General features: G+C 36.5%; 1 protein-coding gene across 2 annotated transcripts in view; it reads right to left on the reverse strand.

Annotated features, from left to right (window-relative positions):
* Nucleotides 1–306: 306 nt before the first annotated feature.
* Nucleotides 307–26,933, reverse strand: part of LOC139754234 (bifunctional 3'-5' exonuclease/ATP-dependent helicase WRN-like) — a 29,646-nt gene continuing 3,019 nt past the window's right edge. The window contains exons 3-19 of one of the 2 annotated variants that reach the window (XM_071671543.1): nucleotides 26,490–26,642; nucleotides 25,236–25,376; nucleotides 23,504–23,621; nucleotides 21,735–21,846; nucleotides 20,348–20,455; nucleotides 18,041–18,237; nucleotides 16,611–16,696; nucleotides 15,308–15,495; nucleotides 13,706–13,885; nucleotides 11,362–11,473; nucleotides 10,025–10,166; nucleotides 7,794–7,962; nucleotides 6,781–6,906; nucleotides 4,809–4,968; nucleotides 2,339–2,480; nucleotides 2,091–2,215; nucleotides 307–1,883 (exon numbers count right to left, since the gene is read on the reverse strand). In XM_071671543.1, coding sequence (XP_071527644.1) covers nucleotides 1,008–1,883; nucleotides 2,091–2,215; nucleotides 2,339–2,480; nucleotides 4,809–4,968; nucleotides 6,781–6,906; nucleotides 7,794–7,962; nucleotides 10,025–10,166; nucleotides 11,362–11,473; nucleotides 13,706–13,885; nucleotides 15,308–15,495; nucleotides 16,611–16,696; nucleotides 18,041–18,237; nucleotides 20,348–20,455; nucleotides 21,735–21,846; nucleotides 23,504–23,621; nucleotides 25,236–25,376; nucleotides 26,490–26,642 — 3,135 coding nt within the window. In that variant the 3' untranslated portion in view covers nucleotides 307–1,007. The remainder of the gene's footprint in view (nucleotides 1,884–2,090; nucleotides 2,216–2,338; nucleotides 2,481–4,808; nucleotides 4,969–6,780; nucleotides 6,907–7,793; nucleotides 7,963–10,024; nucleotides 10,167–11,361; nucleotides 11,474–13,705; nucleotides 13,886–15,307; nucleotides 15,496–16,610; nucleotides 16,697–18,040; nucleotides 18,238–20,347; nucleotides 20,456–21,734; nucleotides 21,847–23,503; nucleotides 23,622–25,235; nucleotides 25,377–26,489; nucleotides 26,643–26,933) is intronic. The other variant, XM_071671544.1, reaches the window with a different exon arrangement.

The raw sequence follows: 26,933 nt of genomic DNA on the forward strand, positions 1-26,933 counted from the left end.
ATACCCAGCTACAATTACCGTAAAGCATTTCACGTAACTTGTACTTGTAGCATCAAAAATACTAAGTTGACCCCATTCCACAATACTGAAAATGAATGTAAACTGCACTAAGTGCTTAGTGACCTAGGAAGGAGCATGTCCAAGTTATTCATTATCCAAGCAAACCAATCTGTTGCTTATATGTGATATCAACCAAACTGTGCTCTAAAGAATCATATTTTCAGAGGGCTCTCACTAGGATGTAACACCTACATAAATTCTTGTGGAATAACTTAATACAACATAAAGGATAATCTAAATTACAAGTCTCTCTAAATATTTATCACTGCAAGAAAATAATACAAACGTCAGTGAAGTAGAGCCAAGAACAGATGAAGAAACTGCATTTTATTTCTCTAATCCACTCTTTAGCTGCTATATATAATTTGTACTTCTAACGTAATGATCACGGGGTTCCCTCAACCAGTGCAACTCGATGTTTCAATGAATCTTAAACTGGTACTGGTTTTGGTGTCATTACTTTTTATCAAAGACATGGCTTAAAAAATCATAATTTCTCTTAAGCCATGAAAATTTAAAAAGGTTTGCTGTATGATGTGCCTATACCATACCACAGGCGAAGACAATAACCAAGTAACTGGAAAACTCTCTGCCAAGAAGTCATCTCTCAGCACTTAGATATTTCAATCTCTGCCACACTGCATAAATTTCTTATCACCTTCCATATTCTTTGTTTTTCTTTAAGGAGAAATTAACTTTAATTATAGTGGATTAATCAGTATTTTCCAGATGGAAAGTTTATTTCCATTCTATACCTCTCGTAAATAATCATCAAAATCTTGGGATCAAATAATCAAAAATATTCATCTTACACATTTGCTGCAATTCAATTATGTGGAAACAAACTTTTGTATATGGAATGCAACTTTAGTAATGTCAGTTAAAATTTTAGCATTTCATTAGCAATACACAGCCTTGGTATCAGACTTAAGTAATCCACAATTTATTCACTTTTTAAAGAGTGAATTTTTCTTTATCTTTTGCTTCATGTTACGAGCACTGATCCATCCCTCATTTTGCAGTTTCCTTTTGTTGTCTGAAATTATGCGTTCATACTTTTCCTGTGAGTCATCAGTAGTATCATTTTCATCATCAGAGTCTTCAAAATCCACTCCCTTTTTGCTAAGAGATTTATGTTTTGGGCATATTGAATACTCAAAAACAGATGGTGTGTGGATTACAGGACTAGATAACTGAGATTCTGCATTTTCTATTTCTCGTTCTGATATGTTCTCACTGGGTAAACTAACTGCTTGAGTGGTGTTACTCAAGACTGATTCATCACTGCCAAAATAATCTGTGTCATCTCTTGTTATTAAATCAGAATGTTCAGCAAAATCTTTCCCCACCATTTTGGGCACAGTATATTTTGGTAAATAAATATTATCTTTATCTTTTAATGAGTGACTTTCAGAACTTCCACCTTTTTCAGTGACCCGATACAAACTTTTATCATTATCTTCTCCCCAGTTTTCAGTCTTCCTTTTGAATATATTAGAAGAAGAGGGCTCTTGGCATACTGATTCATTTGATCTTGGGGAAGAGTCTCTCTCTCTCTCTTCTTGAGGCTCTTCAAATTCATTCATGTTTGTCTTAGGTACAAGACCTAAAGAAATATCATGCATATCGGATGAACAAGAGTTATCGCCTGGACTAGTTGTCCTTTTATTTCTGGAAGTAGATATCCACTCTGACACACTACCAACTTCTTCACATGCAGCCATCTTGGAATCATGCAAAAGGCTACTGCCAGGTTTTCTTGATGACATAAATCCACTATTGTCATTACTTGTAGAGGGCTTAGGTTCCCCATGCACTGGAGGCTGAAAGTTAGATACATCATATCAATCCCAACCAAAGTTCATTAATAAACATTTCTCTCTACTGTTCAGTGTTACTCCATTTGTTCAAGGTTGTCATAAAAATTCATTTTTATTTACTTGAATACAGGGTAAAACTAAAAATTATCAAAATTATGCACAAGTCTGGTAAGAGAAGAAGTAAGAGGAAAGTCTCTACTTGTGACTTACAATGATGTGATCTGTGAGCTTTTCATTCTTCTGACAACTCAAATTATTCTTAAGGCAGAAGGATTTAATGTGCTCCACCAGTGCAGGACCAAACTTTTGAACTTTTGCTTCCACCATTCCCTCAGCTGAAACACAAATGAATATATGAATTAGCATTCGTACATATACATTATACATTAGTCATGAATATCAGCAGTCAAAGTAACAATATGCCTGGATCACCTGGACCACAGAGAAAAAAAACTAACTTTTCCTCAAAGCTTCCAGTGTTGTAGGCCTCTTCTGTGTCAGCAGCAGCAGGACTTTGTTTGATGCGACAAGGTACGGCATGAACCCTATTTCTTCACCCATACGATTCCGCAATTCTATTAATGACTTGTAAAGCTCAATCTGTAAGGAATGGAAAGACCTAAGACTGTATACCACTCTAGCATCCTGAGCTAGTGGATGCTAAAGACTTTTTTTCTATGAGTAACATAACTGTGGGATGCAGATGTCACAGCATTAAACACAAATAAATTGTCCTTCATTCAACAATATCATATCAGTTTTACTATCCGATGCTTGGGACACCTGTAACTTCTTAAAACTTTTAATAACACTATATTACTGTAATATCAAGTTGCCAGTGCCACACAGTATCAAATAATCAGAAAAACATATTTTTCTAGCCTAGCTACTTTTCCTGCCTTAGAGAGGTAGCATCAGAACCAAATGATTAACAGTCACATTTCCATACATCCATTCTCTTGCTGTAATATAGAATATACTGAAACCAGAGCCTAACAAACACATGGTTTACCTTGGCTGCTTCATAAGCCCTTGTCCAACCCAATATCAGCACATCCCACCCTTCCTTCCCAAACACAACATAGATCCAATGCATTTTATCCCAAACATGCCTCTCATCCTCCTTAATATTCAGGCCCCAATACCCTGAAGCCTTCTTCACTCGATCCTTCCATCTCCTTCTCAATCTCCTCCTCCTCCTTGCTCCCCCATTTTGACTAAGATCCTCTTACTAAGTCTTTATTTGCTCGTTCCCTCTAATAAGTCTAAACCACTTTAGCACACCCTGTCACATCATATAATCCATGGGCATTTCATTTCCAACATGTCCACCATTTTCTTTTTTCTACATTCATGGCAAAGGATTCACATCCATACAATACTGCCAGCACTATAATACCTTCAAACATGCCCATCTATGCCCTAACAAATACTAAACTCTCCTGTTCTTTACTGCACCCTAGACCTTAGCCACTCTCCCAACCTATGATTCACTTCTCACAAGGTTCTATCCACTGTCTTGTCCACTACCAAGTTCATAAGGCACTCCACTTCCCCCAGGTCCTCCCCATTCAATTAATGCAAACCACTATGCCCCCTACCCCCATCTTACCTCTCATCATCTAATTTTTTTTCAGATTAACACTTTTGTGTTCCAGTAACTCCATATGCAACTAACAAAACTTTTATGATGGTGAACTTCATTTGCAATAAGCAACCAAAACTTGAAATCCAATTTTGTATCTTGATATGCATTTTGAGTCCATACTAACCTTTCCCATGCATTATATGGCCAACAAATGCATATAAAAAACTTTCTAAGACCAAAAATATCATCATAATATATAATTATGACATTTACACAACACCTGAAGTACACACCTCAAAAACTTATGTAATGACAATGGTGACATAAGACATTTATTTTGGTTATAAAAAGCAACACAAATCTCTCAATTATTGTAAACATTTACACACTAGTGGTAGCAGAAATGAATAACTCACTATAATCACAAAGCTGGTTTGAGATTTACTACATGGTGTATACAGTAGTATAAAAAATGATTTACACACAAATTCAGGTGAAAAAATGTAATTCCAAAAGCAGCATCATAAATTCATGATTAGTTTAAACACTAGCAATAGCACACGTCTCCAAAAACTCATCGTAATTGTGGCATTGGTTTACGATTTACTATTCTGTGCACACAGCATTATTGAAACATCATTTATGAATATAATCACAAAAAAAAAAAGAAGAATGTAAGACCAAGAACAGTCACAAATCAATAATCATCGTAAGCGTGTACAGATGGCTGATGGCTGCTTGTATATGACTCACTCAACTTGGGGGTAATTGAACAGTCAAATCCCAGCATGCAAATGTGTTAACCCATAATTTCTTTCCTTCAAACACTCTCCCAATCTCAGACACAAGCTTCTGGGTTTCTGTCAGGAGTCTGCCACCAGAATCATGTCATCCGCAAACAACTACTGCCTCCTTAACCCGACCATACTGCGGATCCACCCCTCACTCCAAGACTCTCACACTTACCTCCTTCACTACCTTGTCCTCAGCCACATTATATATCCTTGATGACCAAAGGCTTTAAACTGCCCACCTTGGATGTGAGAGGAGTGAGGTGTGGCCTGATCACAACATTTGCATTTATAAACATTAATGATGTGGCCAATGAACAGTTCTTCGAGAGATGTAAAAACAGAGCAACTAAAGGACATAACATGAAATTTAGCAAGAAACTTGTTTAAGATGTAAATAGGTACTTTTACAATATAAGAGAGGTGAATAAATGGAACATGAGTGATATCCTCCTCCTATATATCACATCAAACTATGAGGGACTTGCAATGATAGTCACTACATGGTACAAAGTAAATGTTTTCACATACACCTCAAAATTTACAAACCTTTAATTTTTCTTCCCTTGGATCTTGGGGTTCCTCGATTTCCTGTCTCTCATCTTTGTTTACTAAACTGTAAGTTCTTCCAGTAGATGACGCATTAGCAGATACAATGCCTGGGGTTCTCGGGAAAAGTTTCTTGTCTGCTTGCCGACTTAGAAACTCACTGCAAAAGTAAACTCAAATTTGTAAATATGTATTACATAATAATATGAATATACATATATCTAAAAACATTAAACTTGTTTACAATAAAACATACTTCCCTAGGATCTGTTTTATGGAGCTCTTGCAGCTTTGAGGCTGCAATGTAAGCAGGAGCAGGGAAATGATGGAGTCCCTCCAAGCAAGAAATTCCTAAACAATAGTGTACTCCTTATCCATTGACAATGCTACAGCCTCACCGAAAATAACATTTCTATTTGTGATATCACCACTTGCAGGCAGAGTCTATATGTATGCATATATGTACATGCAGTAGCAAAACTGCAAGTATAAAGTCACCTTCAACAAGACTGTATCATTATCAGTGGATAGGAAAGAGTACAGCATTGTCAAGGACCTTCTCATCCCTAAAGAGCCCACCTTGCCCTGCTCCCACATGGAGTACAGTCATGAAACAACAGGAGCCCCACAAAAATGGTTCTAGGGTTACATGGTCTGGTGTAATTTGCATTTCTTTCATTCATTTGCCTTCCCTGTGTAAGCAAGGTTTTATCCGGAACATATGAAAGAGCTTTAAAGGAAAAGATTCTCTCTTGGCCTCTTCTTATGGAAAGTAATACGGGGGAGGAGAATTTTCAATCACCAATCATGCCCCTCTTAATCAACTTCCATGGCACACAGCTAATATGAGGACAATATTCATTTTTCCATATCCCCAAGGATAGTAATATGTATAAAACATGTTTCCTGAGTATTTGGTATGCTTGAAGGTATTGTAGTCCCAGCAATGTTGAAAGGATATAAGGCATGAGATATAAATGAAGATGTGCAGAGGTGGACAGATGTATTGGAAATGAAATGTACGAGGACAATATGTGGTGTGAGGAGGTTTAATCAACTAGGTAATAAATGGGTGTGGTATATACATGGGGCGACATGCTGTCAATGGACTGAACCAGGGAATATGAAGCAGTCAGGGGATACCATGGAAAGGTCCATGGGGTCTGGTTGTGTATAGGAGACAGTGGTTTCAGTGCATTGCACAAGACAGTAAAAAAATGGGATGAGTGAATGAGGTCTTTCTCCATCTGTTCCTGGTGCTACCTCACTACCACAGGAAACAGTGAACAAGCATGAAAGAAAAGAAAAAATTGTATACTGAGACTGACATAGAATTACTCAATGTTGATAGCTCTATCAAATTACACAATTCTTTACAGACATGTGCAATGTTGATAGCTCTACTAAACTACACAATTCTTTACGGACATTTGCAATGTTGACAGCCCTACTAAATTACACAATTCTTTATGGACTTTGCTTTTTACTTTCAAAACAAGTGATCACATATCTTCTACCTGTCCTTGAGCCATACTGCTCTTTCCCATCACCATCTCAATTACCACTCTATTAGTGTCATAAAAATCAAACAAAAGTTTAGGGGTCTTTGACTTTCAATTCTTTAGATGCTGGAAAACAACAGCACAAAATCTGTGGTAAAATTTTCTCAAGTTGTGAGGCAAGTTACATTACATCAAACCTTTCTATAGATGGCACGACTCAAAATCAAAACTAGTCATAGTACTGGTTTCACACCTTTTATGCAATCTTCCTAAAACACGCCCCCTGTGATTCAGGAAGGGGACAGATGTAATCTCCTAAAGCACTCTCCTTCCCATTACTCAAATATAGGAAAATGCACAAGTTATCTTTCAAAAAAAAACCTATTCTTCACTTCAGTGTGCATGAATTTTCTAAATGCTTTATGAAAAAACCTTCAAATGTGCAGAATAAGGAAATGTAAGTGGCATACCTTGGGTTGAATATGCGTCGATAGGAGGACTCCCCATTAGTAGTTTTAAGACTGGGTCTTTCTATCTTGATGACATAACGGAGCTCATCTAACATTGTTGATGATGGTTGCAATAAAATTTTGCATCTGTGAATAGTTTAACTTAGTTCGTTAACTTCAATTCTGGACTGTGAAAGACAAAGTAAATGGATTAAAAAGTGAGGAGGTAAGGAGTAAAAGAGTAAAAAAGAACTCATAATTAAAACTGTATAAGAAGCCAAGGAATGTTGACAAGGCAGTACAAAATGAGTTTGAAATAAAGTGAATGCACATGAATAATGCAAGAACAGGATGGCACAAACTGCAAAGACAGGCTGCGAAATGAAAGGGGCAGCATGAAAAATCTAAAGATAGCGGGTACTGAAAATTACTTTGAAAGAAAAATAAAATCAATGAAAGGCAGACATTACAGTACTGGGAAAAAGTAAGAGAGAAATATTTGGTAGATGTTCTTAAAAAAAGCAGACAAGTAGTCTGTTAAAAGAATGGATGAAAATAAAAAAAAAAATTTGAATGAGGCAATCTATAACCCACTAAAATACTGACACTGACAATCATAGATAAATAGGAATGTACATCGACATTATAGTAAATCCCCATTCTCATGGACTTAAACATATCTAGTTTGGGTTCAAACAGACCCTCTAGACTCCACCCAACAGAGTTTAAGGTCTAAAAGAAATTCCCATAAAAGTCTATTACTTTGCAAATTTCCATGGACCCCATCATTTTCATTAATCATTATGTTTATCTGTATATTTCCCTTGAAATTTTTATCTTTTTGAGAAAATCCTTGAAAATCCTTTCATAGAACCACTTTGGCAACCTCAACCATATAATCTGTGCTTTTAAAAGGTTAAGCAAACTTCAACTAGCTAAATGTTAATCAAATAATCTCTAATTTTCAGAAATCAGATTAATTCCTAATATCCTAAGTACTCTATTTTACAGGCTCATGTGAAAAATATACTAACTTTGGATCTTTCAAGGCAATATATCCTCGTCTGGCGAGTCCTATTGCATCATATGAGAAGGTAGAAGATCGAATCCAACCTCCACGACCACGACCTCGAAATCCTCTACCTCCCCCTCCACTTTGTATAGTTGTCTCTGAGAGGTACTCAGCAAAAACTAACATCTTTTCTGGAAAATAGAATACATACATAAGTCAGAGAAATATATCATAATGTCTATCTTTTATAATACTTGTCTATCATTTTCCATATAGTGTAGTAGAGCTATGAACAAAGAAAGAATGGCATCATTTGCTCACAGCTATTCTCTAGATGTACCAAAACCAGAAACCCCTATCCATAACCAAGACCACAGACCCTTCCGCAGTTTCCCATTGCAGCTTCATATGCCCTTACTGAGCCTACTGACAGCATGTTGCCCCCTGTATATCACACAGCTCCAGTTCCCTCCATCTTACACATGCCTCACACCTTTCTGCTCAATCAGGCATTGATTATTCAAAACATCCTTCACTCCATCAACTTCAAGAATAAATGTGCTGTGCATAGTAAGCTCACTAAATGTTAATAAAGCAAGATTTCATATACTCAGCAAGCAATATTCAATACATAAACATGAAAATCCACTACACAATATATTTTCAGATCCACTCTATCTCCCAATAAATCAGTTCATAATTTAAACTTGATATGGGCCACATATTTGAAAGCATACAGTTAAACAAAACAGACAATTAAGTTTGGACCTGATGGATACAAATGGACAGATGATTTCAACTATTATGCTCTAGTTCTCCTGAAAACATAACCTTTATCCCCTTTGGTCATCTTTCACCAATACATCTCTAATCTTCTTTACATAAACATTTCTTCTCATAATCTTCTTGAGTGGTAAGTGCCTATTTTCATACGAGAAAAAATTACTAGGATAGGGGGCATTCCATCTTGATGAATTCTGAACTAAGGTCCTGGATAATGATCTCTTTCTGGGGCTGAACTTATGTAAATGATGCTTCTTGTGTGGAAGATGAACTGATTCACAATTAACCTTTTCTTAAATGTTCTGTTTTTCACTCAAAATTCTTACTTCTGTACCAGCTTCATAATCATTAGCATGTAATCTTTTATTCAAAGGAGTACGTATTATTTGCCCTTTTCTAGAAAGCTATTTCATGAGAATGAAAGATTTTCATCTCTCCTGACTAACATTTAGAAATTCTTTCAAGTATATTTCATCCTTCTCTACATTTATTCCTCCAAATTTTGATTGACACATTAAATATGACACCATTGCAAGCTGGAAGAAAACCTCCAAATTTTGATTCACGCATTAAATATGACAGCATGTCAAGCTAAGAGAAAACCTGAGTTGAAGGGTGAGTTTTATTTCTCCACTGGAAGGTGACTAAGACTTCTTTCCCTTACAAGTCTGCGGTGTCAATGAACTTGCATTATGAGGTAGAATGAGAGTGTAAACACCTCGTCAGCAGGCAGACTGAGCTAACATGAGACATATACACTAGCAAGTATAATCACTCACAAACATAATTCATCTGTTTTCAGACTTCTTGCTCAGACTAAGCCTCACAACTGGAAAAAACTGTCTGCATTATCTCTTCCACCTAACTGGTTTTACATGTACTGCAATGCAGTTAATAAGTGATCGGGGCCTAAGCATACAGGAGGGTGAGAGGGGTGCAAGGAATAGATTGAATAGATTGAAGGTACACTGGGGTCGACGTGCTGTCAATGGACTGAACCAGGGCATGTGAAACGTCTGGGGTAAACCATAGAAAGGTCTGTGGGGCCTGGAGGTGGAAAGGGAGTTGTGGTTTCGATGCATTACACATGACAGCTAGAGACTGAGTGTGAATAAGTGTGGCCTTTTTGTATCTTTTCCTGGGGCTACTTCGCTGAAGCAAGGGGTAGCAATGCTGTTTCCAGTGGGACGGGGTAGTGACAGGAATGGATGAAGGCAAGCAAGGATGAATATGTACATGTGTATATATGTTACGTCTGTGTATGTGTATGCATACGTATGTATATGTGCGTGTGTGGGTGTTTATGTATATGTATATGTGTATACGAGTGGATGGGCTATTCTTCGTCTGTTTCCTGACATTACTTCGCTGATGCAGGAAATGACAATCAAGTAAAACAAATAAATGAATAAGAATGAACATATGCACATAAGGCAGATTCTGGTATACAGGTGAGATGATAATACTAACCAAGTGCTTTCCAGTATGATTCACTACGATTTTTTCCAGCACCAAATGTTACTAACGTCTTCCAGTGTGGTTTCACCCGTTGGTTATTGGATCCTCGAAGTATAAATGTAAGAGTTCCAATAGAAACCTGTGCATTACATCCCTGTGGATAGAAAAAAATTTTTGGTAGCATCTAAAAATATTGTTCTATGGTTCACAGACTTCTAACCAATTACAGTACAGATGCAACAATTCACTAATAACTGCTGAAGAAATAATTCTCATCAGTCAACTGCACACTACAAAAATATTGCCAGCCATATGCTTAAAAAGTCTTCTCATGTTTCTTTGGAAGGATGGAAATGACAGCCTAAGGGTTAATCACAAAGGGAACAGGAATGGAAGCACATATCACTGTGTTATCTGAAACTGAAGTTCAACTTGTAAATGCACTGACAACATCTTCACAGAGAAATATCTGAACTCCTGGAACCACCTTCCACCTGTCTGTCCATAAAAAGGGGACTCCATTGAAAATCAGACCTGTGGCAGCTAAATAAGTTTAAAAACTACAGTCAGTGGTACGAAAACACCCAAAACCAAAGTTCCATTAATAATCTATTCTGGAGCAACTTACCCATGTACCTGAAACAGTTGGCCAACAACATAACCTTGGATTCTGTCATCTATGCCACATCAAAGTTCTAGTAACAGATAATTCCACAACATAAGCTAGGGTTACTTGTAATACAGCTCCAAAGATGTTCTGATCTCACGATGCATCACAAGGAGACACTCTCCAACTTTATTCCCCTAGTTTATCATCAGTAAACTAGTCAGGACATGAGTAACTTCTACCTCTGCCTTCCTACCACTGACTAAGGGTTACAAGTTGATTTCAACCTCAGCAAAAGTCAAGCAGTATATCAGCAACACTGTAAACAAAGCACCACTGATGTTCTGTAAAGGAGGGGCCCACAAGGATTTGCCAGAAATCACTGAGAAGACCACTCCAACTCAATTCCCCTAAGGCTGCGTTGGCCAAACTTTTATGCAAGTGGGCCATTTTTACATTTTTTGACCCTATGGCAGGTCATAGTGTTTGTTTGTTTGTTGTTTTTGTGTGTGTGTGTGTGTGTGTGTGTGAGGGTGTGTATTCATAAAACTAAAGCAAAAGGAAAAGTGAAAATTAGTTTGTATTAACCTATTTTCTATTTTTTTACAAAAATGCAAATTACTTTAAATTTCATTTACTTAAGACCCAGGAAACACAGTGTTTTAAATACCCAATGAATAGGTGCTCGCTCAGATGTTCACACAGCTTCTGTGAAAAAATAACTTTACAAGAAAGTACATACCTCTACTGTCTTCATGAGATTCATAGAGTCGTCTGTAAAATCATACTTTCCATCAGCATCAAGAGCAGATTCTACCCTAGACACTCTTTTGCTAGTGCCATGGCCGGAAAGCCTGGTGAAAATGAGAATGCTACATATCACGAAAATTCAATGCTAAGAGAGAAATTTTCATTCAAAAATTCTATTTTAGTTAAACACAAATGTATGCAAAATCAAAGATCAAAACATCATCTCTGCATCCTATATGCTTGCAGCTAAGAGTTTCTTTTTACATGTTATTCAAAGCGAAGCTTCTTTTTATACAATATTCAAATTTTTTCATAATTGCTTGCTATTTCCCACATCAGCAAGGTAGCACCAGGAATTGAACAAAATAAGACCTTTTTTGCTGACATCCATTATCCATAATCAGGCTCCATAGGCCTTCCCATGGTTTCCCTTGACCACTTCATACAACCTGGTTCAGTCCATTGACTTCAAAATTAAAACAAAAGAATTTCGATGCCTCATCTTAATTCAGTGATTTCCAAATACCAACCTTAACCATTATACATACAACTTTAATATATTCATCTACCATTTGGCTTCTCTTGCACACATACCTATTTCCCCATTACTTCAACATAATTCACTGAAATCTTATCTTTCAGTCCTTCCTCCCATATCCATTCTCTCAATATGCCCACAACACCTCAAACTACTATATAAAAGGTCAGGAACCAAAGAAAGATGGTCTATCATTGGCCACTTAAGACTAGAGCCAATGCCAAACTGAGGAGGTGAAAAACTTTTCTTTTCAAAGGCTTGTCACAGATGTTCAGAAATGCATAAATTAGTATGGAGTTCTTATGCTTTGCAGCGCAGGATGAGGTAAGATAAATCACAATAATTCATCTATGGGGTGACATCAGTAACACAGCAGTTATGAGACAGAGTGGTTAGCCCAGTACTACAGGGACTAGCTAAGCCAATGGTAGAGGCTTGCAAGCCACAGAATTCATGTGCAAAAACTGAAGTAGTACCTACAAATGACAGCAAGAAAACTAATAATGCAGTGGGAGACCTTGAAAGTTAAAATGCTTAACATTCGATGCTAATCAAGTACATATGCAGAAATAGAAACACTGTATTCCATCAAAAGATGAATCAAACCATTGTATAATTGGAACATGTTCATGAGAGACAAATATTCAGCATCTTAACACACTTGCCATTTTCTTAGGGTATGTGTAATGTCTAATATCGAGTATCCAAGATTTATTATTTGTTACTGTAATACTACCTTTACTACCTATATCTAGTTGGTAGGCAATCACCAACCAGGGAGGTTTATTACCAGTACTACCCGTCAAGGTATTGGGAAGGTTAATGACAGCTGCACAGTGAGCCAGCACTTCCATTGTTGTCAAATTGCACTCCTCTGACATAGGCAGCTATCTTTATTTTCTGCCTAATCCATAGGAAGACTGCCGACATTCAGCCCACAAACATACAATCTCTCCTCATCACACATAATACTTGGCAGCACTAACATACACAATTCATTCCTCATAACAATAGATTTTTCTGTAGTGAGCAATATGTGGTAGCCCTGCCTTATGGTAAAATGGTAGGAGCAACAAATAGAAGTGGATTGGAACATTAAGCAGGAGCTTTAGGCAGACACAGGTAGAAGTAGTAGGCAGGAGCATTAGGTAGAAGTATTAGGAACATTAAACAGGAACATTAGTTACAAACAGTTGGTAGGAACATTAGGTAAGAGCCTCCAGAAAACTACACAAGAGTTTCCCTCAGCCATTGGCCTGTTAAAGGTGAGGCACTAATGGATATGAAGTGGCACTGGAGTTCACCAGTTATGGAGACTCTTCTGCTGTGGCCACCCACTCGAGGGAGTTTCCAGAGGGAATGGACATCGGAGATATAGATAGAGAGACAGATTTATTTGTTACACTGGGGAAATCTGAGTCATCAAAAGAAAGAGAAAAATTATGAGGAGTTCCAGGATAAAATATAAGATGAAATTAAGTTTCAGTAGTCTTAAATCTATCTTGGTAATGTCTGTCCCAACTGGAAATCCTTCCAAGTCATAGTAGTATTTATGATCAAACACACAGATGATAAAATACATAGCAGATATTCAAAAAGTTAAGGAGCACAGAGGATAACCATCAGCATGAGAGTTCATTAATTTACTGAAGGAACATAAGAAAGGAATGCATAGGAAAAAGGACAGAACCCTGAATAAACCTGCTGTTGATAGGGAAAGCTGAACTGATCCATCAACACTTACAGAAATAGACTACCTAGACAGGAAGATAAATTGGTATAAAAAAGTAATACTTACATTTTCGTGCAGTTGTCACAACAGTTTTTCTCTGGTGTATTACTATGAGGTCTTGAGGAGAAGTGCGAGAGAATTTCTGCTCGACGACAGGTAGTAAGGCTTAGAAATCTTTCCATTTTATTCATCATCAACTTACGGTGATTATGGTATGCTTCTGATTTTATTTGACTTAAGAAAAACCTGAAATATAATTCACTGTTGTGAAACTGCTTGCAAGGACAATAATAATCAAAATTCTACAACCTACAGTTTAACTAGATCACTCCTTCAGTGCCTCTTCTTCGCATCAAGATGCTGACTCATTTCTGTACCTGTCATAATACTCTCACTCAGTTTGTCTTTACAGTTACCTTCACCCTTCCTCTAAATCTACTATTCAAATCATCAAATCAGAATATTCAAGTAATTTTCTCCATATCCACCATGTCCACAAGCCCAATCTATATAAGTACTCTATCAAAACTATCTTTTTAATAGGATATCATCCTTGAAGCTCTTCACCACTCACTCTATTCTATTCTGCATGCATCTGTCCAATGACCCATTTTTTTTTTTTACACTTGCCATTTCCCATATTAGTAAGGCAGCACTCAGAACAAGAAATAGCCTCATTTGCTCATTTTTAATCTCTAGCAGTATGTATGATGCACCCGAGTCCCCATACACAGCCAAGTTCTACAAACTATTCTGTGGCTTCCACTGATCACTCAATATCCCCTGGGCCAACCAAATGCCATTCCTGAATACCACATCACTCCAATTCACTCTATCCCTTGCATACCCCTCACCCTCATAATTGTTCAAGCCATGGTAAATCAAAGTCTCTTTCACTCCACCTATCCATTCCCTTCTCAGTCTCTTCCCTCCCCTTTGCTCCTTCCAATTCTGACAGGAATATCTTCTTACTCAAGCCTCTTTACTTATTCTTTCCATATGGTCAGACCATTTCACCACATAATGACCCACTATCCTTACTCTACTTACTGCAGCTTACACTGTCATCCTTTAAACCAAGGGTTCCCAACTTTTTTGTTCCTCTGTACCCCTTGGGCATTCTGACAGGTTCCTATATACCCCTATAAATTAAGGATCAAAAATCGATAAAATTACTTTGATTTTAAATTATTTAATCATGAAATCTGCAAGAGACTACAAAAGGATTTTATACCGATTTGTGACGAGGGTGTTCTATACTACTTAGGTTCTACATTACTCATGGTGTACAGCAGTGTACACCATGGTTATGCTCTCAGACCCCTAAGTACCCAATGAGAAGTGCAAATGTACCCCAGGTTGGATACCCCTACTTTAAACAAGGTTCAAAAATCAATATGAAAAGGGTTAAAAGATTCAGCTCATAGCTAATTATCATATACATACAACTAAGGTAATCTCACTTTTGTTTCACATGTTTAGCAAGAAAATGGTATCACCACACTTCATCATTTCACACAGAGCCACATCCACAAAAAATATCAAACAACCATGTTGACATCACAAAAAAATAGACAAACTCCTAGGTGTATTTCAAATTACTGTCATACGTTTCTCCTTCTGTCATAAATGCTGTTCAAGAAAAATACAGAAAAAGTAATACTGTACCTATGGACAGCAAAATCTTCATGTGCATAAATTACAGTACAAACTGAAGGAAGACCATCCCTTCCTGCACGACCAATTTCCTGATAGTAAGATTCATGGTTGCTTGGTGCTCCATAATGAATGATTCTTCGAACATCAGGCTTATTTATTCCCATTCCAAAGGCAACTGTAGCAACTATGAGGTCTACCTAAATATACAAATAAGAGAATAACTGTTAATAATGTGAGGGTACCAATCCAAAACCCTTTTTGTAACCACTTAAAAAGGAGTATTAAACTAACGAAGACCTAAAACTTCCAAAGACCAATGAATATGATATCATATGGGAATAACATGATATTAAACAAGGAAAATGGCAAATATGTATGAAAAACATTATATGTTAATGATATCACATGAGGAAATGCACCATTTGCTCCCATGAAAAGATCACTTTGTGCAAAATTTTCCTTACAACTGTCTCCTCTGTAGAAAGATGGCTTACACTATGAATCCACAGTTGAAGTATAACAATAATCAAGTATATGAACAAACACAATCAACTTAACTTACTCCCACACACCCTAAAATACACTACTGCAAATGTAATAAAGTATTATGCTGTACATGTTAATTCTCTTGCTTTGAAAAATTCTGTATTCATTAGGCATTATATCAAGAAAACCTTTCTGATAACTCTCAGGTCGGAGACTGCTAACTACCTACTGACTATTACTATAACAGATTCATTATCATATTAAAATATTTCAGTTCATTCTTCAGTTCCTTTACCTTTTCATCCAAGGGAAATGACTTTTGATTCTGTTCTTCTACCACTGCCAGTAGCTTTTCAAACCTTAAGGTTCATGCTTATTCATCACTCAATTCCTCTCTAGCACTTTCTCCTACAGTTTCAAAACATTTAAATACTTTTCCTTATCCGATTTCATTGCTTTTTTCATAATAGCCTAGATTAGTTACTACTAATAACAATCCTTACTAGCCTTAAATTTCAGTAAAACAGTAATGATAATCTATCTAAATCACTGATGCCCATGTCCTTTGGGAATTCCCTCATGGGGGTGGCCATGGCAAAAGTCTCCATACCTGTTGGACTCCTTACCAAACTTCAATCCAACACTTCTTATCGTACCTTCAAAATGGTGTGCACTTATGCGTAAACAACAGATAAAGTTTTATTTCTTCAAAGAACTGTTAACCATATTCTATGATAGTAAACTTCTAGTTCATCTACAGATTCATCACATATTCTGAGAAGTAAATGAACTTGACAGTAAACAGATGAAAACAAATACTACTTACCTTGTCATATACAAATTCTTCATGAGATGACTTGCGTGCATCTATTGTCATTCCAGAATGATACATCCTACAATTTACTCCTGACCCTGTAAAAAGGATGAATCATTCAAAGTATACATTCATATTACCATATCAACTTATTAGTTATTTATAAGGCTTTTCATGCAGAGTAAAATGTAAGTTTCAGGCATGAAATACCATTGCTCTACTACAGACAGAGCCCAGTGACTATAATAAAGAGAAGTCCTTGCATGCAAGCATGCACAGAGGGGACTGAACCATCAATATGCATCCTTAAAGAAGGATGCATTCATGATAATTCACCCTTTTCAATGACCAAATTGATTAGGTTGGCTGATGCTCATTAACAGAGACCCAGTAGTCACACAGCAATTTATCCATGTCTTTAACATCATGGCAAGGTGCTAAGGCAAAACCAGATGGCTAGCAATCCTCATAACTTACTAGACACTTTAATCTATCCCTAAGGCCAATATTTTAAGTTGGTATAGAGGGCATAGGAAAATAAACAGATGCACACAGGGTTCTGCCAATAGAAATGTTTTCTCATACTTCAAAACCTATATTTCTTACCACTGGATAGAGGTCTACTAGAAACTAACAACCAAAAAATATAAGAAAGAAAAAAGATAAAACAGGGATTTTCAAGAGAATTACTCTTGACAACTTTGCTCTTTGCTCAAGATTAAACTGTAATGAAAGTATCATATCCAGGAAAAAGTATTCTCATTTGGCTCTTTCTTCTGTTCCTTTTGGTACAAGAGAAGAGGATTTTCAACCTCCAACTCCCACTCCTATTCTACAACACACACATGGGCAGTAATCTTTTTCTTATCCCTGGGATAAAATTATATCAAAATATTCACTAAATGGGAGAATAATGCATGTAAGGACTGGGATATGTAGAAACTTTTGCTGAGGTTACTCACTCATTGGGAGTTCTTGGAGGATATGAGCATCAGAGATATAAACACAGATAGATACTAATAAACACAGACTACAGCTAGAGGCAAAAAAAAAAAAAAAAAAAAAAAAAAAAAGAAAAGGACGAGAGAGAAAACAAGAACAACTCTTAGGACGAGGGAAGTATAAGAATTGCAAGTGAGGCAACAGAGAAGTGATAAAAATAAATCAGCACTGGGAGACAGAACATCTAAAAGTAAAATACCTCTCTCAATAATGCTTGAACTTCAATAAACAGAACTCATAGATAAATGTTATCGATCAAATATCCAGACAATCTATTTTCATGTTTCTCAAGGACATGTGATAAAAAAACAAGAAGATTATAGAGGTTGACAATATAAAGATAGGTGTGGCAAAACAGATACAGTATGAGGGTATGCACACCTGAACGTGGACAACTTACTTAACCATATCTCAAGCACTTAAAACATTTCTATACTAACCTCTCAATGCTTCTGCTACTTCTTTTGTAGCCTTTTTTGTGGGACAGTAAACAATTGTGGGTCCCTCTGGAGAGTATTTTCCATTCTGATCTTTTATCATAAGAGGAAGAATATCTAATGCAACATCCTTTTTTTTCATCTTCACCTCAAAATAAAGGTTTGGTCTGTCAAAGCTTGTGATGGTCACTACAGGTAATCTGGATGTAAAGGAAACAATATGTATGGGTACATCATTAGCACTAGTAAGAGTCGAATAAACAGTAATACATAATACATAATCATTAAAAAAATGGGATGAAAACTCCTTTATAGGAGAACCTAAAGGCAGAAATCATTCTAAAGGCCTGGATCAAGCAGTTATGAAACAACATGAAAATGAGAGGCTTCAACATTAAAACGTTGATTTGCCATGATATAAAGTTACCAATTTCATTCAGATGCACACCTCACACCTTCATAAATATTTACTGAAATAAAGCACAATTCTTTGCACCTCAAATACTTTTGAGTTACACACAGAAGGAAACTTAAAGTTTAAATTCATAAACATAACTGGAGGAAAACACATACAGGTGTAGAATCTTGAATCTGTAATGCCTGTAACCAAGCAAGAAGCACACCATTATTTTTTTGGGGGGCTTGCAGATTGTGGTCTAAATGCATCATAACCTTAACAGAGTTAGGTACATCTAATTTAGGTTTAAATTTTATCTAACTATCTATTTGCATGTCTGATGCCTGTTCCCTTTGGGAACACCCACAAGGAGGTGTCCATGGAAATGAATCTTCATAACTGCTGAACTCCAGTGCTGCTTCTTAGCCTTTAGTGCCACACCATTAACTACCTGTTTATGAAATAACTTTTTGCAGGGAAGAGCAGGTAGTCAGAGACCAACTTCAAGACTTTTACCCATGTATGGGTCTCAGGGCAGCATGAGAAATTGCAAAACCAATGGATGCTCATTCTAATCATAAAAAAATAATCTCTGACTGATTCTGCATAAGCCCTAAAGAATTGTTATTTCTAAGCCTAAATTTCATTGACAGTTGATGAGCCAACACTATATTCTCTTGTCAAATCAGTATGCCTCTATGCTCTACAATTACTGACAAATGCCCATTTGTCAGTAATGTTTCCCTTCTTTGTCACAGCAGGATCTGTCTAATAATATCCTGCCATAACTGCAGGATGACAAAAATATCTAAGGACAAAGCCAACACAAATGATGAGAGTGACTCATGGAAATGGTTAATAGCAGCTAAAGCTTCCTCAGCAAAAGACTGTAAACAATGCCTCTAGGTGGTGGCATTCAGGAACTAATTTGGTGGTGGGATCAAGCATCAAGAATAAGCCAAAATATAACATATGAAACCATGTGGATACTGTTTATCACTGTCAATGTTATGTATGTCTAGGAACCCTTGCATGGTGCTCTTGCAGTTTTAAGGCTGTGCTCCATAAAGATGCACAGTAAGGTGAGCTATTTTGGGGTGAGAAAGTCCTTGACAACATTGTTCTCTTTTCCTGATGATAATACAGCTTTCTCAAATGTGACGTCTCACTCACTTATTACCACTTGCAGGCAGAGTCTGCTGAGATCTAAGAATCCTGGTTACTACAATATGCATTTTCTATCTAGAAAAACTGGAATGTACATAAGAACCTTCCAAGTAACTGACTGCTGAATAACAACACTTATCTTCCAAGTGGATTTAAGAGGAAAGTATGTAATGAGGTGGCTAAAGAGAAAAATTAATGGATGGAGTTTTGAAATGGCACAGGCATATGATGTGGAATGGTTCTGGAAGGGAAAGAAAGATGTGAAGTGATGGCAAAAAGAGGAGAGACCAAAGGCTGAGTTATCAGAAAAGTTTTGCAGCCTACTTCAGAAGGGTGACCTGATTACAACAGGCAGGGTAAAATAACTAAAAGATATATCATTAAGCAAAAAAAATTGTCAAAAAAGACGTCTGGATGAATGGAATAAATGACTTGTGGTTAATGTACACAGCATGCAGAAATTTAAGAAGTTGTATGATAATGTTCAAGAGATGGGGCCCCATGCATATAAAACTTCTTCCCTGTATATCAAAAATGGTTATTTACATGAGGAAGAATGCGGGTGAAAGTGGACTTTGCATAAAAGACTGAAAGGGATTGTGCAATGACAGAAATATACAGAGAATCTACACAAGCCACTATTCTGGACAGAGAAAGAGAGCATACTGATATATGTAATTTTGTAACATTAATCATAAAAATGAAATTAAACTGAAACCAGATAAATAAAAAAGACTTTAACGTACCTCAAATTTAGAGAAGAGCATATGTCTTGGCGTACACGTGGGGTTGCAGTTGCTGTAAGAGCTAAGATTGGTACCTTTGGAAAATTTCGCCTCAAAGAACCAAGTCGTCTGAGGAAATACAATGATTTAGTACATATACTCTGAAACTAGTACCTCAGCTATTGTAAAATATCAGTGATACACTTCTCAATTATAGCAATTCCAACACTACACTTTGCTGTATATACAGGATAACCATTACATTTGTGTACTAATCAAAGAAAACTGGAAGACTGAAAAGTATCATAAACTTGATATGCCTCCAAAGTAAGAAAGAACTTGGGGAAAACATAAGCAGGAAGAAAAACCTTATTCATTTCAGAAAGATAATTCAGATTAGCGCCATACAGTATTTGTAGTGCTTACTAGGGCTGGAAATCCTCCCCTCTCAATTTTTTTTAATTTTCCAAAAGAAGGAACAGAGAAGGGGGCCAGGTGAGGATATTCCCTCAGTGGCCCAGTTCTCTGTTCTTAACGCTACCTCGCTAACGCGGGAAATGGCGAATAGTTTGAAAAAAAAAAAAAAACTAGGGCTGAACATTAATCAAGCTCTGGACAGTCGTAAAACAGAATAAATAACTCAATCCTGGTATATATTCTGCTAATGCGTAACCTACACATACTATCTGGTTACAGTCCATGAAACAGAGTTTCCCTACTCACCATAAAACTTAGGACTACAAATCACATAAAACCTATAAATTCCCTCTGGTTAACAAGAGTGGTCTTCTATCTAGAAAAAATATGATAATATAAAGACTTGATATGGTAATAAATCTATGCTAGACATGTGGAAACAAGTGGTTAACAAGAGTGGTCTTCTATCTAGAAAAAATATGATAATATAAAGACTTGATATGGTAATAAATCTATGCTAGACATGTGGAAACTAACTATAAACATTATCTTGGCCTTAGTGAAACCATCTGAAGAACTCTCCAGAAGACTGTCATTACTAATGAAGCAGCTGAGAGATATCTGCTGTAGTCAGCAATCTACTGCTCGAAGAACCTACACCAACTGAGAACCCCCGACAGAGATATCTGCTGTAGTCAGCAATCTACTGCTCAAAGAACCTACACCAACTGAGAACCCCTGACAGTATGTTTCATTGTGTTCTAAACATGATTTAATGTTCTAAACACAATTTCAGGATGTGACAATATGGCTATAACTGATAAAGCTCATAGATGTAACTATAGCTAAAGATAACAGATATGACAGAGCTGGTTTCAAGGCACACCAACATATCAGGTTTCGAGCCTGATCAAAATCTAAGTACATGATATACCCAAAGCTGAGCATGAAGTTAAGGTCCTTGGACTAAGGCTTCTAAATCAATACCAACCTGTAAGCAATCCTGAAATCATGTCCCCACTGACTGACACAGTGAGCTTCATCAACTGCAAAGAGGGTAATTCCTGCTCTATCCTTGAGGGTCATTAGAATATCCAAACAGGCTGGTCAAAGGGAAAAAGAAAAAATTAATTCTTTTAATCTTCTGAAACTATAAAAATGAAAATGGTGTAACTAAACGGATACAAGGGTTATGATGCCAACACATTATGATGACTATACAAGTTAAATCAAGTACTGAAAAAGCAGTTTAGCTACATAATATAGATATGATTACTTATCTTCTACTGCAGTGACACTCTGTTAATTCATCCCCTAATATATCCTCTAAAATCCATCCTATTACCCTACTATAAATCTTCCTCTACATCACCTTTGTCTCATCCCATGTGACAACTAGTATCTAAGTTATACTCTTCAGAAGCCAAAACTTTCTGATCAGTTTATTCTTCTTTCTTTCATGATTGTTCACTATTTTCTGCATGAGTGAGGTAATGTTCAAAACAAATGACTGACCCTAAGAGTAAGAGGAAAAAATATCATATGGCTCTTTCCTGTTTCATCTTTAAAAGAGTAATACAGTAGGGGAAGATCTTCATCCCCTACTCCTGCCCCCTGCCCCTTGTAGATGCCTTCTAAAACATTCTGGAAACGTGTAGGTAATATTCTTCCTCTCCTGTCCCAAAGGATATCCACTTAATTTATCTAATGCTCCCATTAGAATAGTCAAAGTTTTAATTTTCCTCCTTCCTCACTCCATCCTCTCTCTGAATTCCTCATCCATTTTCCAGAAAAGTGTGGACTCCATCCTTCCACCAGGGCCTGAACATAACGGAGGGTGAGAGGCGTACAAGGAATAGTCAACTGGAACAATGTGGTATACCGAAGTCTATGTGCTGTCAACAGACTGAAACAGGGCATGCAAAACATCTGGGGTACACCATGGAAAGGTTTGTGGGGCCTGGATATGGATAGGGAGCTGTGGTTTTGGTGCATTAGGGAACCCTAATGCATGTATGTGCATGTATCTATATATTTGTGTATATGAGTAGATGGGTCTTTCTTCATCTGTTTCCTGGCACTATTTCATTGATGCAGGAAATGGCTATCAAGTACAACAGAAATAACAAATGAATATATATACATAAATACATAAACATATACATTTATATACATTAGGTAGTAGTCAGTTTAAACATTTGGTAGAAGCCTCTGCAAATACTGCTCTAGAGTTGCCTACTGCTAGCGGCCTGTTAAAGGTGAGGCACTAGAGGCTATGAAGCGGAACCAGAAGTCTCTAGTTATGGAGATTCTACTGCCATTGCCACCCCCTTGAGGGGGTTCCAGTTGGAAAAGGCATCAGAGATATATATAGATAACCATTCATACTTGCTCACCTTCACCCATCCCCGGCACCACCTTGCCCCACAGGAAACAGTAACGCCACTCCCTGTTTCAGCAAGATAGCACTAGGAAACAGACAAAGAAAGGCCACATCCACTCACAATTCAATTTCTAAAAGAGAAGGAAAAATGAGTATAGTTATACTTAAACCCTTATAAACAAAAAGCCTCAAATTACACAATGATCAATAATTTTTTTCCTACAATTCTTACTGCTGACAAATACATGCACCTTAAATGGTAACCCTTGCATATTCATTTAGTCTTTTTTAATCTTACAGTAGGGTCTGCCTAATCCCCTTCTAACTTTCAAAATCACTGAACTCTAGTTTTCCAAAAGAAAAGAACATCAACTTACAATCAACAAATTCTGGTGTTACATATATGACTCTGTATCTGTTGGCAAACATGTCCGAATAAACCTCTGCTTTATTCTTCAGGGCACTTCCCAGCAAGCATGCTTCAATATTAGATGCCTGACAGACAAGAAAAACTTTATCAGGATATACTATCGTTTAAAAATCAGATGTTCTACATTACAATGGCTTCTGTTAGCAAATTCATTGAAAGAAGTCAATAATAAACATACTGACTACAAGGAAAATGACCATACAACATACAAATCATTCCCAAAGTAATATGCAGAAGTTATGTTCTTTATCAAGCACTTCAAACATTGGTTACATTTCTTGAATTTCCTTTAGAATGCATTCTTTAATTACCTGAAAACAATAAATGATACTCTTCAACTGGGAAATTCAACATGAACTGCGTACATAAACTGAATGGACATTCCACAACATAAAATTGAATATAACCAAAGAAGGAAAACAATTGTGTTAACAAGTAGGGAATCCCAATGAGAAAAAAATAAATAAATAAAAGTACCTTGAATTTCTTTTAGAATGCCTTCTTTAAATACTTGAGAACAATAAATGATACTCTTCAACTGGGAAATTCAACATGAACTGCATACATAAACTGAATGGGTGTTCCACAACATAAAACTGAATATAACCAAAGAAGGAAAACAATCATATCAACAAGTAGGGAACCCTAATGAGAAAAAAAAATCAAAACAAAAAAGCCACAGAGGTCTCTGAATTACTGGTATAAACATTTTCAAACTGCATTTCAGTGTTAGTAAAATAAATGAAAAAGGTGTGCAGCGGCAACTCACTTGGCACTCAGTCTTCACTCTCACACATTTGAACACACTGTGCTGTAACCTCTACAAAACTTCTACATAAAACTTGAATGAAAGCAAAGAATGAAATACAATTCTGACATGATTCTTTTCAGTGTTATAAGAATACCTTTGAAATAGTAGTTAAATACTTATTCTCAAACTCGAAAAACATGAATTTTGAGGGCTAGAAAGAAAAACCTTAGACGAGTAATGGTTAACTAAAAACAATGTCTGCTTTTATATTCAAAAAGTGGCATTAACTTTTAATTTACATATTGATGCTCATAGTATCCTGATTCATAACAGTGGACTGATGTTCATAGCAATGTACAGGTTAACCAAAAGCTGGGTCTGAATTATTCTGAATGTTTGCCTCACTGGAAAACAGGAGCAAATCGTGAAGCAAGTGTAATTTTTAGTTGAAAAACAGCTTTACAACCTATTCATAACTCTTCAATGAAAGTTCTAGTCATTCAAACCCATGTGTCTTTAATATGAATGAATAAATATTGGTAGGATATCATAAATCCATAATCTCTGCTACCAAGCAAAGAACAGACTTTACATTTGTATGGATTTTGAAAATATATACACTGCATTAGCAATAGGTTGTGGTCTGAACACATCATACCTGTGACAGAACTGCATACCTATCAGAGGTTTCATATGTTTCTTTCATTTGTAATACATATTTATGTTAACCCTACATGAAATACTTACTAAGCTTTTCATATCACTGCTGAAAACTCATGATCCAAATTACTGGTAACTCTGAAAGCTCTGGAACACAATTTTGGGAATTGATGAATTTCAGACAAAGGGATTTTTATCATTCTATCTCTCCATATCATCCAGACTCTCTGAATGATTATCAGGCAAGCATACTACACTTTTTCCCTACCTTGAGGGACAGCACTTGGTCTTCCATAAGGGAAATAAGAGGTGATACCACAACAGCTATTCCACCAGAATACACTGCTGGGAACTGGTAACAAAGGCTCTTTCCATATCCAGTTGCCATTACTACGCAGTTGTCATGACCCTGGAAGAAATAATGATGAATACAGTAAGAAATACCAAAAGGAGAAATATGTCATTATGTAATAATACTGAGGGACAAGGATAACAAAAGGAAAAGACATGAAACTGTTACACAGCACTGTTTATGGTGAGTGGAAGAGAAAAGGGTATAATTATTGTATTTCATGACAACCGCATTTGAAAACACATATGATTAAAAAGTCTGCATTTTTGGGGATTTGTTAGAAATACTATCCATGTATCTGTTGTGTTTCACAGGATGATGACTATAATGGGTAAAAGTATGGGGGCTGAAAATCCTCCCCTTTGTATTATTTCTTTCCAAACAAAGGAACAGACGATGAAGCCAGGAAAGGACTTCTCTTCTAACAATCACTCATTTGTTTCCAATGTTACCTTAAAGAAAGTAAACAGCGAGCTGGTATAGAAAAAAGTCCATCTTTTAAAGGAACTACGAGTCATTACTTATGCCTTCTGCTATCCAGTACTGTCTTCAGTTGGACATCTGACAGAAAACCTTTCTGTATTGTAAGAAAAAAAAAAAAAATTGAAATTCAATGGTAAACTCATACAAGTCTTTCTCTCACCAAACTTTCTTTTCCAATTCTCACCAAATCCAACACTGGCACTTACTTTTGCTCATCAGACCTCTGTAGCTTCAGGTTTCAGTCAATGCCTTAAAACTGACGGGTGGGTGGGAAGTATTTCACGTGCACACTTAAGGGTCACATTCTTATAAGTATCATTGCTTACCATTATCCTAGACATAAAAGTTTTAATATAACTTGTAGTCCATTTCATAAATAAAGCAGAATCTAAAGCAAGTTAAAAAGTTAGAAAAAGGATAATGATCTGGAATATGGGGGTATAAGAAAGGTAAAGGTGCACTTCATCTGTATACTGAATATAGGATAAATATCATTCCACATGTAGTGATAATGTTAGAGAATCACAAAAAACTTATTGGAAAAAGAGAATCTCTAGAAATTACAAAAGATGTTCCTATTAAAAAAAAAATTACCTCAAGAAAATTTTAAGCTCTAAGCATTTCCTTCACAAACAACTAAAAACAAAGAGGAATGAGGAGACAGATTTCTAATGCTTTTTAAAATACCTGTAAAACAGTATGGATGATTTTCCACTGCATGGGACGAAAGGCTGTATGACCAAATGACTCTTGAAGGACAAGCAGGTGGTTTTCTGATGGTGCAGGAATTCCACGTGGAAGAATATCATCATTATCATCTGCTGACACAACCGTCTCATCCTACAACATAAATTCAAATTTGGCAATATTTAACAAATTTCTGAATGCCTTGAAAGACTTCTTTCTCTACTGTTATTATAAACCATTCATATGACTAGCACCTAAGGTTGGCATTCTCGCCTAAGTCTGATAAGCCAACAAAATCACAGTGGAATGATCACAACTCCAGTGTTAAATAACCTGACACAACTATGGCATTCATTTGCCCTTGCTTGAACAGTCTGCTAATAAAATTCTGTGTATAAAGACAGACCATTATGATCCTTCTTTCTCCCATGATCAGTGTCTATT

Source organism: Panulirus ornatus, chromosome 16 (assembly GCF_036320965.1).
Source record: "Panulirus ornatus isolate Po-2019 chromosome 16, ASM3632096v1, whole genome shotgun sequence".
Taxonomy (NCBI): domain Eukaryota; kingdom Metazoa; phylum Arthropoda; class Malacostraca; order Decapoda; family Palinuridae; genus Panulirus; species Panulirus ornatus.